The sequence below is a fragment of the Panulirus ornatus genome, chromosome 8 (assembly GCF_036320965.1).
Source record: "Panulirus ornatus isolate Po-2019 chromosome 8, ASM3632096v1, whole genome shotgun sequence".
Classification (NCBI taxonomy): Eukaryota; Metazoa; Arthropoda; class Malacostraca; order Decapoda; family Palinuridae; genus Panulirus; species Panulirus ornatus.
The window spans coordinates 43,716,286-43,734,417 of NC_092231.1; the positions used below are offsets into that span (position 1 = coordinate 43,716,286).

At 40.6% G+C, this 18,132-nt stretch overlaps 1 protein-coding gene across 1 annotated transcript in view; it reads right to left on the reverse strand.

Annotated features, from left to right (window-relative positions):
- The window catches only part of LOC139749917 (beta-galactosidase-1-like protein 2), a 73,686-nt gene that overhangs the window by 48,783 nt on the left and 6,771 nt on the right, over positions 1-18,132 (reverse strand). Inside the window, exons 2-5 of the mRNA XM_071664331.1 lie at positions 15,967-16,172; positions 14,507-14,692; positions 11,990-12,131; positions 10,417-10,579 (exon numbers count right to left, since the gene is read on the reverse strand). Of these exons, the coding sequence (XP_071520432.1) occupies positions 10,417-10,579; positions 11,990-12,131; positions 14,507-14,692; positions 15,967-16,172 (697 nt within the window). The remainder of the gene's footprint in view (positions 1-10,416; positions 10,580-11,989; positions 12,132-14,506; positions 14,693-15,966; positions 16,173-18,132) is intronic.

Genomic DNA, 18,132 nt, shown 5'->3' on the forward strand with positions numbered 1-18,132 from the left:
TTTCATGTGTAATGCAACCGAAACCACAGCCCCCTATCCACAACCAATTCCCAGAGGCCTTTCCACGGCTTCCTCCAATCAATTTACATGCTCAGATTTAGTCCATTGACAGCAAGTCGGCCCCTGTAAACTATATCGTTCCAGTTTAGTTTATCCCATGCACGCCTTTCACCCTGTGTATGTTCAGGCCCTCATCATGCAAAATCTCTCACTTTATCCTTCCGTCTCCAATTTCATCTTCCCCTTTCAACGTTCTCGCCACGTATAAGATGTAGCATTCGGGAACCATTGGAGAAGATTTCTGTTAGAACTCAGAGTTTCTACTTTCTCCTTAGTCGACATAGGGATTCTATTTACACACTATGACAAATGTCTCAGACTCGTTTTATGTGTTATCTAGATAAGCTAAGAAATCTAATTTCTTACTTGTATATAATTATGTGTTTCTTTAATCCCAAAGTCAAGAGAAGAAAGAAATGAAGAAAATAGAAACAACTTTTGCATCTGGTATTTCACATTCTGGCACACAAGCATGGCCTAGTGTTTGTGTGATCATATGCAGAGGACCAGAAAAGCATTGCCTCAGATGCTTTCTGGTGGGGAAGCCAACAAACCATCTTTGTTTGCTCGGATGTGATGCAAAACCTCCATCGTTCTCGTATATCTCGTTCAAAGTGCGTCGTCAGCGTTTTCTCTTATATGCGCATTAAATGTCGCCATAAAATCCTTGCTTCTCTCATCAGACATGACATCTTTGACATCCTTCATACATCAATGTTGTGTTCTCTAGGGTAACACAGACAGACTTTAATGGTAAGTGGGGTAGCTCTGTCATCTTTATGGCTACTTCATGTAAAAAAAAAGCTGCCTCATTATTCTCTAGATGCTGAAGGATGTCTGCACTGTACCCGTGCATATACTGCCTTTGGCCCACATGTTGGGTGATGCCAGTGACGTAGTTGATGGGCATGTCATGCTTATCAAAAAGGATATGAAGATTGTACAACACAGTACTGCTATCAGTTGCTTCACTGAATAGAAAATGAACTAGAATTTTTCTGTTCTTCGGTTGAATCATTCGATTCAGAGGGAATCCATTACATTAACCTGGCATGACTTGTGGTGCTGTGAATTCCTTTTCTGGCACGATGTTTATATTGTACTCTTGTGCGTTATTGCTACCTCATTTGGATAAGGCACTATACGTACTTGTTTCTGAAACTGTCTTTTCTAATGATCACCTTAACTTCAAATAGATTATGTTTTGTGCTGTGATCTGTCTTTAACAAAAGGTTCCATAAGAAGCTATAAATCCAGCATTGTTTGCTTGGATTATAAGTGAGGAAGTAGCTCACGGAACAGCTGGAGGGGCTGACCTTGTGAAATAAAATAGAATAGAAAATGAAGAAGAACGTTCAAGAGGTCTGAGGGTCCAACTGCAGTAAAAATGAAATATGTAAAGAGGATGGTCGAGATTTTTCTGCCCTGCGATTTCTCAAAATAAAAAGAAAAAAACGAATGTTTTTCAGCTGCAAAAACTGGCCATACATTTCTCGAGGTTAACGGTGGTTATGACCCTGAGGCCCGGCAGCGAAAATTACGGATATCTAACTTCTGTTCTAATGTTTCTACACAGGAGTATGGAGACCTTAACCCTTTGAGCAAGATGGCAAGATGCTTGAGAACGAGGCTACGACCCATGAGCACGGCGGGACAACACTTGAACACGAACCAACGGCCTTTGAGCACGACGGTATGACTTGTGAGTACAAAGGCACGGCTCTTGAGCGCGACTATATGACTCTTAAGTGCGAAGGTACGGCACTTGAGTACGACGATTAAACTGTTGAGCACGTCCACGGCACCCTTGTTCTTCATGGTATGGCCCTTTAAGGTCAGGTCATGGTAGAGACGATCATGCCCAAGGATCGTACCAACGTACACGAGGAAAGTACCATCATGCTCAAGGACCGTAGCATCGTGCTCAGTGGGTGAAGTTAGTGCCACTATGGCTAAAGATAAGGAACCATAATTTGTAATTACTTTTTTCTGAACCTGACAATATTGTTGTGATTCTATCTAACTCTAATTCGTAAATATGGCATGTATTTTGTCTCATGGTATAGCTACGGGCAGCATAAGAATGATTAAATTGCTCTGAAGTATACTTTTCAAACACACACACACACACACACACACACACACACACACACACACACACACACACACACACACACACACACACACACACACACACACACACAAATAGAGACTTGTGCAAGATCATGAAAAAAAGCTATGACGGACAAAAGATACACCGAGCACCTACTACGAGATTTTGTCAATAAGACAGGGCAAGCGGGTGGCGGTAAGCGAGAGAGAGAGAGAGAGAGAGAGAGAGAGAGAGAGAGAGAGAGAGAGAGAGAGAGAGAGAGAGAGAATAACATCTTTCATTTGTTACTTCTTTCTTGACATTATAGGAGCATTATGAATAATGTAGCACGAAAAAAGTAAAAAGACATGATGTCGTCTCGCATTTGTTCACTGGAAACATTATTACACTGATGTATTGAAATATGTTGCATATTAAAACAAAATGTTACATTAATTGACACATAACGCAATCAGGAGAAGAATAAACAGTGCGTGCAGGAATTGAGGAGTGTGGAGAGTCTGGCATCAAGATATTTGCGTATAACTCGGAAGGTAAGAGTGTGAGACGTAAGTTGTAGGAAAAAGCTTTCTGTCGACCATAACACCTTAGTTTCAAGGGCAACTGGCAAGACTGTCCAGCTTATGATGGATCATCACTGGAACTCATAGAAGGATAACATGGGAGCCGGATATCATCCAAATGGCAATTCTCAGCCGTGAAGCGATAAGGAAAGTTTGAAGGGCGTGAGAGTTGTACTAATTCTTTTGGAAAGTCAGATGAAATCCACTGGTAAACTTAAGGTCTTGCCCAGCTCCAGGCGCAAGAACCACACCCGCACGTCAGCAGAAAGCAATAACATTAAAGGAAATTGTAAAGTTGCTTGGCAAGAAGTTGGAATTTCTTGAAGAAGAGGGAAGAGAATTTGGCACGAGCCTGAATTACATTCTAGCGCAAAGTTTCATGCTTAAACATTTTTGAGCGTATACAAATCCTTATCAGGACTTCAGCCGCGGCTTGACGGCGCTCAGGCCAGACAAGAAGCAAAGTCTGAATTTCACCACACTTTAAACATCGTGAGAAGTGGATTGTCCCAAGAATATATCGCACCTGACTTTATACATCAGATGCAATGGATTACATAGAATATATACATATATATATATATATATATATATATATATATATATATATATATATATTTTTTTTTTTTTTTTTTTTTTTTTTTTTTGTCGCTGTCTCCCGCGTTTGCGAGGTAGCGCAAGGAAACAGACGAAAGAAATGGCCCAACCCCCCCCCATACACATGTACATACACACGTCCACACACGCAAATATACATACCTACACAGCTTTCCATGGTTTACCCCAGACGCTTCACATGCCTTGATTCAATCCACTGACAGCACGTCAAATCCTGTATACCACATCGCTCCAATTCACTCTATTCCTTGCCCTCCTTTCACCCTCCTGCATGTTCAGGCCCCGATCACACAAAATCTTTTTCACTCCATCTTTCCACCTCCAATTTGGTCTCCCTCTTCTCCTCGTTCCCTCCACCTCCGACACATATATCCTCTTGGTCAATCTTTCCTCACTCATTCTCTCCATGTGCCCAAACCATTTCAAAACACCCTCTTCTGCTCTCTCAACCACGCTCTTTTTATTTCCACACATCTCTCTTACCCTTACGTTACTTACTCGATCAAACCACCTCACACCACACATTGTCCTCAAACATCTCATTTCCAGCACATCCATCCTCCTGCGCACAACTCTATCCATAGCCCACGCCTCGCAACCATACAACATTGTTGGAACCACTATTCCTTCAAACATACCCATTTTTGCTTTCCGAGATAATGTTCTCGACTTCCACACATTTTTCAAGGCTCCCAAAATTTTTTCGCCCCCTCCCCCACCCTATGATCCACTTCCGCTTCCATATATATATATATATATATATATATATATATATATATATATATGTTATTCTTATTAAATTATACTTTGCTGCTGTCTCTCGCGTTAGCGAGGTAGTGCAAGGAAACAGACGAAAGCATGGCCCAACCCACCCACATACACATGTATATACATTCACGTCCACACACGCACATATACATACCTATACATCTCAACGTATACATAGACATACACATATATACACATGTACATAATTCATACTGCCTGCCCCCATTCATTCCTGTCGCCACCCCGCCACATATGAAATGACAATCCCCTCCCCCATCATGTGCGCGAGGTAGCGCTAGGAAAAGACAACAAAGGCCACATTCGTTCACACTCAGTCTCTAGCTGTCATGTATAATGCACCGAAACCACAGCTCCCTTTCCACATCTAGGTCCCACAAAACCATGGTTTACCCCAGACGCTTCACTTGCCCTGGTTCAATTCATTGAGAGCACGTCAATTCATTTCCGCTTCCATGGTTCCATTCGCTGCTAAATCCACTCCCAGATATCTAAAACACTTCACTTCCTCCAGTTTTTCTCCATTCAAACTTACCTACCAATTGACTTGTCCCTCAACCCTACTGTACCTAATAACCTTGCTCTTATTCACATTTACTCTTAACTTTCTTCTTTCACACACTTTACCAAACGCAGTCACCATCTTCTGCAGTTTCTCACCCGAATCGGCCACCAACGCTGTATCATCAGCGAACAACAACTGACTCACTTCCCAAGCTCTCTCACCCACAACAGACTGCATACTTGCCCCTCTTTCCAAAACTCTTGCATTCACCTCCCTAACAACCCCATCCATAAACAAATTAAACAACCATGGAGACATCACACACCCCTGCCGCAAACCAACATTCACTGAGAACCAATCACTTTCCTCTCTTCCTACTCGTACACATGCCTTACATCCCCGGTAAAAACTTTTCACTGCTTCTAACAACTTAACTCCCACACCATATATTCTTAATACCTTCCACAGAGCAACTCTATCAACTCTATCATATGCCTTCTCCAGACCCATAAATGCTACATACAAATCCATTTGCTTTTCTGAGTATTCCTCACACACATTCTGCAAAGCAAACACCTGATCCACACATCCTCTACCACTTCTGAAACCACACTGCTCTTCCCTAATCTGATGCTTTGTACATGCCTTCACTCTCTCAATCAATACCCTCCCATATAATTTACCAGGAATAATCAACAAACATATACCTCTGTAACTTGAGCACTCACCTTTACATATGTATAATAACTCCAAGGGTGGAGTTTGCGTCTACTGTAGTACAAAAACGTCTGTCTCTCTTCCTCATGGATCTTAACTGTCCTGTCTTTGATGCCACCTGGCTTAAAATCTCTTAATTTTCTATTGCCTTGCTTTGTGCTTCGTTTACCTCCGCTAACCCAACTATGTACAACTTCTCGACTATTTGACTTCTTGCCACGAAGCTCTGCTCTTTTCACATCCACGCGCTGAGGTCCTCTTTGCACGGGATTTTAATGTAACCCACCACTTATGTTGGAAAAGCTCAAACCCTGACGATCCCGGTGGATTCGAGGCTTTTTCTTCTCTGCATCAATTGACCAAATATCAAGCCCTCATGAACCAACCGTCATGAACTCTTCTAACACAGTGGACCTCTTTCATGCCTCTTTCATGTTCTCGAAGAACATTTCTGCTCCCTAAGGGTCCTCTGATCACAATATTCTTTTCTGTTAACTCTAATTTGGCTTGCCCATCCTCTATCTGCATTAGAAACGCCACTTTTGACACTTTGAGGAAGTTCAAAGGTTATCCCTTTGTAACTTCTTTATTGATTTTCCTTTGTATAATACTGCTTATCTGGTCGGAATGCTTCGCTTCGTGCAAATCGCATAGCAGAGGTTATCTTGGTTTGGATGAAGTTCTACATCACATCTTCTAAATCTTTTCCTCCTTAGTCATGGTTTGATATCCCCTGGTCCTGTGCCTGTAGCATCAGGGACGGTGCTTGCCGAATCATGAAACTCTTCCCATCCCCTGAAGCCCACTCTGCTTTCATTATTACTCGGAATCATTGCAGAGCTGTTCGTCGAAGAGCCAAGCGCACTTTCATTAAAAGTGTGCTAGCTTGACGTCTTCTACTGACAAATCTTTTTGGTCCTTAGTGTATCAAATGCACTCGACAGATTCATACTTCTGTAGTTCTAACACTCAGTAATGTTCCCATTGCCTCTATACGATAGCAGTATACATGCATGTTGTCATTCCTCTCGCACTTCCCCATGATCCATACAAATTAGAAAATCCTAACCAATCAGAACACAGCACAATAACATCCTCATTTAGAAATTCAACTGCAATACCATTGGTGGTCTTTGGTTTTCGGGTCTGGTACAGTGCCTGCCTGTGCAAGACCTGAAAACCATAAACACTTGTGTTTCATTCTTCCTCGTGGTTATCAGCAAATACTAGGTCACGCGCATCACCTAAGCATATAAGGTGCTCAGATGTAAACCTAATTTTTCATATGAGATGTCTACGTTCTTACGACACCATCCTGCCTCAAGGTGAACACGAACGATACATATTCAACGTCTTAGTGCTGCACTTAAGATTATTTTCTCGTGACATTTCAAGGACACGTGCATGGCTCTCATGGCACAATAGGACGAGCCCTTGGTCTGACATGGACAATGCTACTTCAAGAGAGAGAGAGAGAGAGAGAGAGAGAGAGAGAGAGAGAGAGAGAGAGAGAGAGAGAGAGAGAGAGAGAGAGAGAGAGAGAGAGAGAGAGGATGGCGTCATCTCAAAAAGCGGAGAAGAGGGAATATCGCCTGATTTTTTTCCTTTTCCTTCATGACCAAAATTATACGGTCAAAAGTGTTTCAATCCAAGACCGTCTCAGGTAAAAGAATTAAAGTGAGTGAAAATGAAGTTAAAAATCAATCGTAAAGGCAGAAACGTTATAAGACTAAGGGCTTTCTTCCCCTAGTTGCAGTTCTGTACCATAACCTACATCGAGTCCATCTGAACTCGAATATACCACTCACTACAAGAACATTCGCATCCAAACCATTGTGAACATCATCTGTAAATTACAGACTATTGCCGCATTGTCTATGCAGCTCCTCATATCTCTCTCTCTCTCTCTCTCTCTCTCTCTCTCTCTCTCTCTCTCTCTCTCTCTCTCTCTCTCTCTCTCTCTCTCTCTCTCTCTCTCTCTCTCTCTCTCTCTCTCTCTCTCTCTCCTTTTTATAGTCTCCCTGAATATAACGTACAAGTTGTTTTTTTTATATATCTAGGCTTTTGTTATATCTAATATGCTGAACCATTACCGTTATCATTATTGTTACTTTTATCATACGTGTGTGTGTGTGTGTGTGTGTGTGTGTGTGTGTGTGTGTGTGTGTGTGTGTGTGTGTGTGTGTAGGTGTGTGTGTGTTTGCTTCTGAATATGCCAAAAGGTCCAGACAAAATAAGAAAAAATGCAGTAAGTACAACGAGCAGTTTCAACGATGACAAGAACTGTTCTCATGTAAAATATTTCAGGTAATCACTGGCCATTGTTTATATTCCATTTCCACCAAATGTCAAGACGCTCTGACCAGGAATCAGCCATAATCCATAATTTCAGGTTATAACAGTTTCACTCTGTCTACCAGTTCCCATATGTTCTTACATGCCGTATATCTTATCTGCTTTTTCTCTCGAATTTACAAAATACGTGATAGCTAGTCGATCGTCTGGAACAGCTTCAAATAAGGTAAGACTAAAGAATTCATGAAAGGGTAAAATGAACGACGTGAAAAATACGTAGAACGTGTTTATGGAAAATTTGGTAATTGTGAGATATGCTTAGTAGGAGAAATTAACGTTAATAAGGGTCAAGAGTGAGAACAACCTATGCAAATATTTTCCATTAGATTGGGATTATCATCAGTCATGATTTACACACACACACACACACACACACACACACACACACACACACACACACACACTTGAAAATTAATTAGCATAGGCCCTCCAGGGGTGAGGCCCCCTTTGGTTCGAGTAATAAGCACAGCAATTAGCCCACACCCAACCCAGGTGTTCATCCCTTTAAGGTAATGGATAAATGGGTGTCTGGCTCAGGCTTGTGTGTGTGTGTGTGTGTGTGTGTGTGTGTCACTTATGCGTACCCAGTAATAAGCACATCACACAAATGTACACAAAAGGAGAAGAGAACCCCATACATATACTTACAAACATGTATTAACATAACATAAAAGGCATAACATAGACTGTTGTCCCAATTTTTCTGCCAGGAGAAGGCATGAAAGAACGAAAAGCTGTCAAGAATGAAAGTAAGAAAAGTTGGGATATTAACCCACTTTACACTAAAATTGGAACGGGAATAAGTGCAGAAAGTTGTGTGCAAAGAACAAAGTGGCTAAATGAAAAGAGTGGCATAAACACAATGGCCTGGGATAGGATGCTGCACAAGGTGAGGAAAAGAGAATTAGGAGCATCAACAAAACCAGAGGAGAACCGAAACTTTTGGAAACGATGTGGTAAAGGGTTGAAAATAATCACCATTATTTCTGACACTGATAGATTAAGTCTTATACGATCTGATATATACTTTGTTTACCCTTCTCTTTCCTCAGGTAGGATTAACCTTTCCTAATTATTCAGTTATATGTGAGAGACGACAAGGATTAATGATGATGATTGAGACTGCATCAGCGCTAGACAGAACAAGGTTAGAGCGGGAGAATTCGACGAATGTCTACACATGTGAGGAGATAATTCATGCTCATATATATATATATATATATATATATATATATATATAAATATATATATATATATATATATATATATATATATATATATATATATATATATATATATATATATATATATATATATATATATATATATATATATATATATATATATATATATATATATATATATATATATATATATATATATATATATATATATATATATATATATATATATATATATATATATATATATATATATATATATATATATATATATATATATATATGTGTGTGTATTGAATAGGAAGAGTAATCAATTACGAATAAAACGTAACTGAAGAAATGTTTAAAGAGAATGAACATCTACAAAGGGTACGACTTCATGGCAGTCTAACTGCCGAAAAGGATATTCATGACTGAGGGAGCAATAAACAACTGTTGAAGGAGTCATCTGGCTTTCAGTTGCATATGCACTGAATTTCACATTGTGTGCTGGTTATCTATTCACACGTCTATGTTGCAGGTGTGGTGGCCTTATCCCGAGACATGCCCACCTCCATCGCCACCGCTGGCTGGGCAGCAGGAGTCGTACATACTGCATGTGACATCCCTCCTACTGGTAAGGTCTCGGGGGCACACGGCAGACCACAGGCACTAGGCCAACACCATAGCACGGAGATTCAAATCTTATTGGTGAGTATTCATAATCTCAACCTAGACAATTTCATCTTTATCTTAGCTTTATTTTCCTCCTTTTGTGAGTTATATTTTGATAAACAGATGGTCGGAGGCGAGCCAGCTCCAGAAAACTTGGCAAGTCTGGTTATATTCCACTAGAAAAGGCAACTTATTATATTCTACTATATAAGGCTGAAGTACGTTCCCCAATCATGCGTTTTTTTTCATTAAAAATTTCATTGAGACTAACTTTATTAAGGCCATATCCCTTGAGTGTTATGAATGGAGAAGATGTTGTTCTGTTAGGCTGATGCCTAGAAGCAAAATATCAGAATCCAATCTCAGGAGATAGCGAGATTTAACTATCTATTTATCTATGATTACCCCTGGACCATTTTCTATGAAACGGTCGATATTGCATGTCCTTTCCAAAGACTTCTGTAACTCTAGGTTGCGCTATTTCCAGAAGCAGAGAAATGTACCCTCCTTTGGAGTGAGAAGTTCTTTGAGTGGGCTGTACTCCCAACGATACAGCCTTGCCTAAAGAGACTAGTCACACGTGGTGTAACTCCTAGCAGGAGGACTACAGTGACATTATGAGAGGCCTTGTATGAATATGCTTTTTCTCATTGGTCGTCTTTTGAGGTATTACACCCTTCGAAGAAGTTATGAATCACCGGAAAAGAATGAATGGATCGCTACAGTACAGGAAAGAGATAATGTTCAAGGTGGTAGGATCAGCTAAGCCAGGGGTAAATAAGGTTTAGACGCTTGACGAATTGTCTGGGACCAGGATACATCTAGACTTATATTCTGTCTCACACAGTCTATCATCAGCCTTACCTCCAGGGATGGCGCCAAGGTCCTGGGTCTGTGTGGGTGTGTCAGAAGTGAAGAAAAGGGACTCCCAGAATCCGTTCATGATGAGGTTGTCACGCAAGAACTCAAGATAGCGTGTGTCACGAGGGTCGTCGCCATACCCGAAGTGGCCGTATTCGTTCTCGATCTGTGCGAAACGTTTGTCTTATCAAATAAAGTTGTGATGATCTTTGAGGGTCACGTTTGTCTTATCAAATAAAGTTGTGAGGATCTTTAAGGGTAACGTTTGCCTTATCAAGTAAAGTGGTGAGGATCTTTGAGGGTAAGTGGACATTTTCAACATGAACATCAATGCAGGTAGGTCTACCTGTGCCACAGAAGGAAGTTCTCTATCACTAACATTGCAGGAAAGATTGTGGATATTATTTCGAAGGGTTTCTCTCACAGTAAGTTAAATTTCCTCAGCTTAAAGTGTTACTTTCATTGGTGGTGGTCAGCTTTGTTTGGGTACTTTTAGACAAAGACGAATCTTCCTAAAACTCTTTTTTTTTCTTTCCTTCTTCAAAAACCCAACCATCCTTGTCGAACCTTGTCGAGCCATGGTCTGATAGGGTGAATTTGATCTGATGCGGTAAAGTATGTCGTACAATAGCGAGACATTGCTCTTTATGCTGCAGTCCGAGGATAAGCTACTAATTTTGGCAATATTTAATCGTTTGATTGTATAACCTTAGTACAATTCTTCGACGACATTGTATTCCTTTCGTTCACTGACAATGGTGCAATCATACCAAAGGTGACTTTCCAGTTGCGGCGGAACATTCTGCAACCAAAATCCAGCTTCGCAAGCACCGCTGTACACCTTTAGTGTAAACTAGCGCCTTAGGTTTTGTTGTCTTGTCGATCTGTTATAAAAACCTGCTCACTTAAATCAAGACGCTTGTTGCTGAATAGCTTCAGGCTGGGTGGACACAAGGAAAGATAACGCTTTTTTACTTCATTTTTTCCAATGTATATAGTGTTATCCAGCCATAACAAATGTATATGCTGACATCTGAATAAGTTATGCTTGGCAAACAGATCTTAAACTATTCAGTTAAGTTTGGCTTCCATCCACGTTACAATATGGAAACTCTCAGCGAGTAACCATAAAGTTTGCGCCCATATCATCGTTTTCATCTACGCTTACAGATGATCTTGCAGCATCATATCTGGCTTAGCAGAGACAATCGTTTCCAGTCCTCACAAATGTGTGTTGTTTTTATAACAAATACTGTAGCAAATGCTGAAGCATAATCCTGTAAACCAGAGGACATGATGTCCAAAAGCGAAGGGTGCATTATCCTATATTACTCTAAATACATATAATCCAATGCCAAATATAACCATACGTTTCATCATCTTCAGCTATTGATTTAATCTGAAATTTTGCAACATCATGACGTCTATATCTCCTCACATACCTGATTATACTAATGATCTTAACCAAGAATAGCAGACTAAAGATAGTTATAATGATGTAGTGGAATGACAGTAGTTCCTTATTGTGTCACGGCTTGTGGAACTCGTCCACCTTTCATAGCCTGTGACATCTCACCTGGACGGCGATGATGGAGCCTCCCTTGGTGTACTGGAGGTCTACTAGTCTGGGCAGCAGGTGGTCAAAGAACCTGGCGGTGGCCTTCCTAAAGCCCTCGTAGAAGGTCCTCACTTGCATGGTGTAGTCACGTAGCAAGTAACTGTAGGGAGGGAGAGACAATGTGAAATGTGACGTTTATTCTTAAGAGCCTTGAGAATATGTAGTCCACACTATTAGGAACATTAACTGATAAATATGAATATCTAAATTCGTTCTTATATGTGGCAAAAAAAAGATGAATTGGCTCTTAAAAATGTCTTATGATTATCTTATACAAATCTGTGAGTATCTGATCTCTTCCGCGATCACAAACAGCCTCAAAAGGATCCAATAGTCTGTTGTTGTTTGAATTCCTTTGATTTTATGTGGTTATATGCTGACAACAGAGCATCGAAGGGAGTCACATGGCTCTTTCCCTCATATTCTATAGGATCTAAGCTTTGTTTTCTTATGGCATATCCTGGTATCATTGTAATGCACTGTGTAAAAAGAGAAACAGAAGAATCAACACCAAGAACTGAAATTCTTATCTAAATCCTTTAAATGAAATCATATCAGGAGAGCAACATAAAATTACGTCATTAGCTTGATTATAAGGAGGAACTCGCTCGGTATCTAATGGCACTAGTATCTAATTCATATGCTATCTTTTTATGACTCTGATTGACCATTAATTTTACATGATATGCCAAAGTATGAGATGATTCTTTTTCTATCAGAAAATTGTACATTTCTAATCAAAGGTAGTGAACTTGAAAATATTAAAGGAAAGAAAAAAGTGATGAATGATGAAAAAAGACAGTATTAAAAACTAAAAAGAGGTTGGTAACACACGTGCAACACTATCAATACCTTGAGAATCTATTGGTGAACAAAGGTCTTATTCTATCCTTTTTTTCTCAACTGTCTCTAATGTCTGAGCAGCTTCGGTAGGTTTTCATATTCAAAAGAGCTACGTCTGGATGCTGTGAATAATGGGTAGTTCCGATGAGGAGAATGAAAGAGGATTGCTTTAGCAGGAACAAGTTGCATTCATTGAATGATAATCTTAAAAATTCCCACGAGTAACCACAGAAACAGCAGGTAACAATATTCACAGCAAGTCACAGACGATACTTTTCAGTAAGGATCCACAGTAAATTTTCTTACTCCATTTTACCAAGTGACAGAGCAGGAACTTTACTCACTGTTGACAAATAATGTAACTATTTTCTATTCTATAAACCATATATGAATGATTTTGAAAATATCTAAAGGTACGCAAACACAAACCAAGTGAATTCTTAAGGTTCTGTTTTTTTCGCAATTGCCGTCAGATATCCATTGGAGACTGAAATGAAAACCAGGTATGGCAGAGGGAGAAATGAAAGGAAATATGGGGTTGAATTTCCTCATGGGTGATGAGAAAGCAGTGAAGGTCTCATGCATAAACCAGTGGCCGGTCAGGAAAAAAAAACAAAAACTACACACTACATGGAGACACTGAAGGTTAGGGGTCAGTAAAGGTCAGATGGCAGTCGTGAGGTCAAGGAGACGAATTTGGCACCAGCATCATACTTTAAAATCTTCACTCCTTCATGCACCCACAGTGAAACACTGTGCGACTGATGTTTACCGGCTTGACAGTTCCCGCCCATGAAGTAGGCATCCTCGCCTCACCAATTATCCTCACGGGTCAAGGTCAGACCTCCTCATTAACTTGTTCTTATAACCTCATAGTCCCTCTATGGCTCATTCATCTGTTCTTGATGTTATCTTGCTGATACGGGAAATGGCGAATATGTATAAAAAAAAAAATATATATATATATTGGCTGTCCGTCAGATTATCTATAAACCTGCATAGTAAGAACGGTAAATGATATTTTCCTGCACTCGTCCAAACCCAAGGGCTTTCCGTATGTAGCATGGAGCCTTGTACACTTCTGTGGGGGTACTCTGAAAATTCTACAACATGGATCGGACCCCGACCCTCTCAAACATTTGGTAGAAACATTGTGCGTCTGCCCACCTAAGCATATCATATGCATATTCTAATCCTTTCATCTGGGTATGTCACCTCTCTCACCTGGGTATGTTACTCTCTACTCTAAATGGCTTTATTTTTCTTTTTACTCAAAATTGCCGTCGTTTGCATCTATGTATGCCACCCTCATACAAAAGCAACTCTTGTCTCGGCATACTCTCCCCCCCCCCCACTCACTTTTGTTATGATATTCTCCTACGTATTCTATTCTCTCGTATAGGCAACCTGGCTCTCTCAATCTGATGTGATGCTTCTTTCACACAGGCACCTAGGCCCTCTCACGTGGACACGTTGCTCGTCTCTTTATGGGCATCTTGGCCCTTTCAAGTGGGTATGTTGCCTCTCTCACTAGTACAACATGACACTCATCCCCCGAGAGCATCCTGACCCTCTCTCCTGAGCATGACACGTCTCTCATTAGGGCACCCCACGGCATTATAATCCTCTCACCTGGGCATTCCACCGAAGTCCCACTCGGAACAGATGTAGGGTCCAGGTCTGAGGATGACGAACAGGTCCTCCTCCTGCGCCATCTGCACGAAGGAGCGCACGTCCAGGAAGGGCGACATACTCTCTTTGAGGTCACCGAAGTCGTACACACCCTGACGCGGCTCGTGCAGGTTCCATGGCACGTACCTGCCGCAGGAAAAATATACATGAGGAAGAAGATGTGGAGGTTAGTTGACATGATGGAAGAAGTGGAGACATGGTCATGATACAAGGTAAAGCAGGAGTGTGGTAAAAACGAACGGAATGCAAAGGTGTAGAAGCAAGACTACAGATGATAGGACAACTGGATGTTAGGAAAAGGAAGAAAGTTCTTTTCAATAGTTCAGTAGTAGTAACTAGATAAAGAGACATTTTTGATTTGGGTGGCGTCCTCTATTCATTTTGCTCAACCTTACCTTTCTTTTCTTTTTTCTTTGTCAAGATGTGAATATCCCTCTTAATGTACAAGCTCACCGTAGCACTCGATGTAAAAGCAAATAATAACATAGAGATTAATATACCCTACACAAAAGTACCACAGATCACACACATACACTACGGAGATTCACACAACGTACCCATGTTCATAAATTCATTCTCAAAAAGTCTAGAAGAGCTATCTGCATAGTGGCAATCGTAGTAACTTGTACCGAAACTGTTAGAAGCCGCTACATGCTATAAGTAAGGGTTGCAACTAACAAAGGTACACAATTAGGCACAACCATGCATGAGTCAGTAATTGCAGACTAGACTCCAGCAGACTCAGACTCAAGTCCGCATCCGCACAGCATCAAGTCATAATGGAGTACTCAGTTTCTACAATACATCCAGCATTATACGTTCTCTACATGATATTGCGCAACTTACATCCTCCACCTTACGTCTTACACGTCTTACACCGTACGTTCTTTACTTTGGTAATCAACAACCCACATCCTACTTTCAACTGCTCTTATCTGACAGCATATACTACCCCTGTGGAGGTATTCTATATCTATGTTTTACGGGTATGTACTACCACACGTGGTACCTTTTAAACATACGCTCCCTAAATAACTTTCAAACAATTCACCAAGATTTCCCCATTTTCTGAGAATGGTATCAACCCGCTTAGGCAGTGAACGAAATATGTTTTGATATTTCTCATCCGACTATCTTTAATGTAACATAGGTTTAAACATAATCTACGTAAATTACTTAAAAGTCTGAGCAGCAACCTTCCACCCATACTCAACCCCTTACACAGTATACCCTACACATTTACGTCTCCTTTTCTTGCAGGGGTTAGCTTCACTATGGATACATAATCCCTGCACACCCACGTTTCCACATTCTTGACTTATGTAACCCTCATCTTCCTTAGAGTGTCTCGTCTTAGTGCACGCTACACCTTACACACACTCCCTACCCTACACACTCACGTCTCTACAGCGTTGAGTCCTGCAGCCCTCAGCTTCCGTAGGGTGTCTCTCCAGTAAGCAGGATGGACCCGGAAGTAGTGGAAGGCGCCGGAGAGGATAACAATCTGCTTATTGTTGAGCATGAAGGCATCTCCCTCAGCTACCAGACCCGCCTCCACCACCCCGTCTGTGGCGTAGTACTCATACAGACTCACACCCTCGCAGCCCTGGGGACCAACAGAGAGGCTCGTTAGAATGAGGGGGAGAGAGAGAAAGAGAGAGTGAGAGGACTGAGAGAAATTCTGTATTGCAGTTGCACGTGTGGCTGAACGCTAGAGTCCTGTAGCAGGAGTTGGGAGGAAGTTACATTGTTTTATACGGCACGAGTTGGTAAAAATGGTGAATAGCTTAATCGAGAGATTCCTCCCTAACCTAACCTGATATTGAACTTGTAAGGAAGAATATCTTGATCGCACTTAATAGAACAGTAACCAATAAACAGCAATTCAAATGGAAATATCCCGATTGTAAAGCCAGGGGTTGGTGGGAGTGCAAGAGCTTAGGAAGGGGTAGCACTACTCATGAAGCAGTTGTGGAAATGTGTGAAACAGTGTAGGAAAGTAAGCTCCAGATTGATTTGTTTGATAATGAAAGTGAGTTGCAAGAAATGTTTGATTATCTGTGCTTATGCCACAGGCTAAGAGAAGCAGGATGATGAAAGGTAAGTGTGCTGGGAGCAACTGAATGGGTGTGCCAGCGATTTTGATGGCAGAGATCTGGTATCAGTGATGGGTGATCTAAATGCGGAAGTGACTGTTTTGGCAATAGAGGGTATACTGTGAGTAAGTGCATGGTTATAAGATTTAGCAGGGCAGAGGGACAGGTTACATGGAATGTGAATTTTAATGGAGAAAATCTTAAAGAAGTGAAGTGTTTTAGATACCAAGGAGTGGATACGGCAGGGAATGAAACCATAGAAGCGGAAGTGTGTCATTGGATGGGTGAAGGGGCGAAGGCTCTAGGAGCATTAAGGAATGTTTGGAAAGAGGGTTGTTATCTGGGAGGGTGATAATGGGTGTATTTGAAGGTATAGTAGTCCTAAAGATATTAAATGGATGCGAAGCAGGGATGTGGAAGAGAATGTGTGGGGGGAGGGTGGATGTGTTGCAAATGAAATACCTAAGGACAATATGTGGTGTGAGGTGGTTTGATCAAGTAAGTAATAAAAGATTAAGAGAGATGTGTGGTAATAAGAAAAGTGTGGTTATTTTCTTGAATAACGAACTGTGCATTTTTCTTTATTGTTTTGCATTTCTTTATATAGCCTTTTTGCCTTTATATGTCAGGTCTATACACGCTTGCAGTGCCCTAATGACTTTTGTTTCTTTTATTCATACTTATTCCTTTTTATCCAAGTTGGCCTTGATCGGAGCGTGTTTTTCCACATCATGCCTGTTACTCTGAGCTAGTGATGAAAAAGACATGCTGTCATTCTCTATATGTTTCCCTTATGAGGGGTGGTTAGTTATTTCTGGTTTAGGGTTGTCGACTGTCGACTACCAGGATCATTACGGCCGTCAACGTCACTCTGTGGCAAAAATCGAAAAAAGCAAGAAAAAGAAAAAAATGAAGACCTACTTCATGCGTTCAAGGTAATTCTATGATTATGCAAAATCATACGGCACATAAAGTGATAGAGGCTAGTTGGTCGTTTGTGCTACAGTCCTACTAGTTTCCGGGCTCATTAAGACCATCATTATAAAGTTACATTCAAAAAAGTGAGTCCATCACACTTGCAGAGGTTAAGGATAATCTAAAACCACTTGCACTCACATCATGCATGTGGCTCCTGCTCTTGAAGTTTTTATGAGAGTATCTCTTGTACATCAAATTGAAGACAATGGTTCTGATGCGACTAAAGTCCAAACATACCTAATTTCAGTTAATAGCAATAATTCGTTTTCCATGATGACGCATCTTTATATGTACATTATATATATATATATATATATATATATATATATATATATATATATATATATATATATATATATATATATATCATCTAAATTGCCCTTACCACGAATGGCGAACTGGCCTTCGTTATGTTCCCTTTACGAGGTAAAACTTTTATATACAATGACCCATCTTACCTCGCCCCCGCACTGCCTTCATTCAGCAGAATGT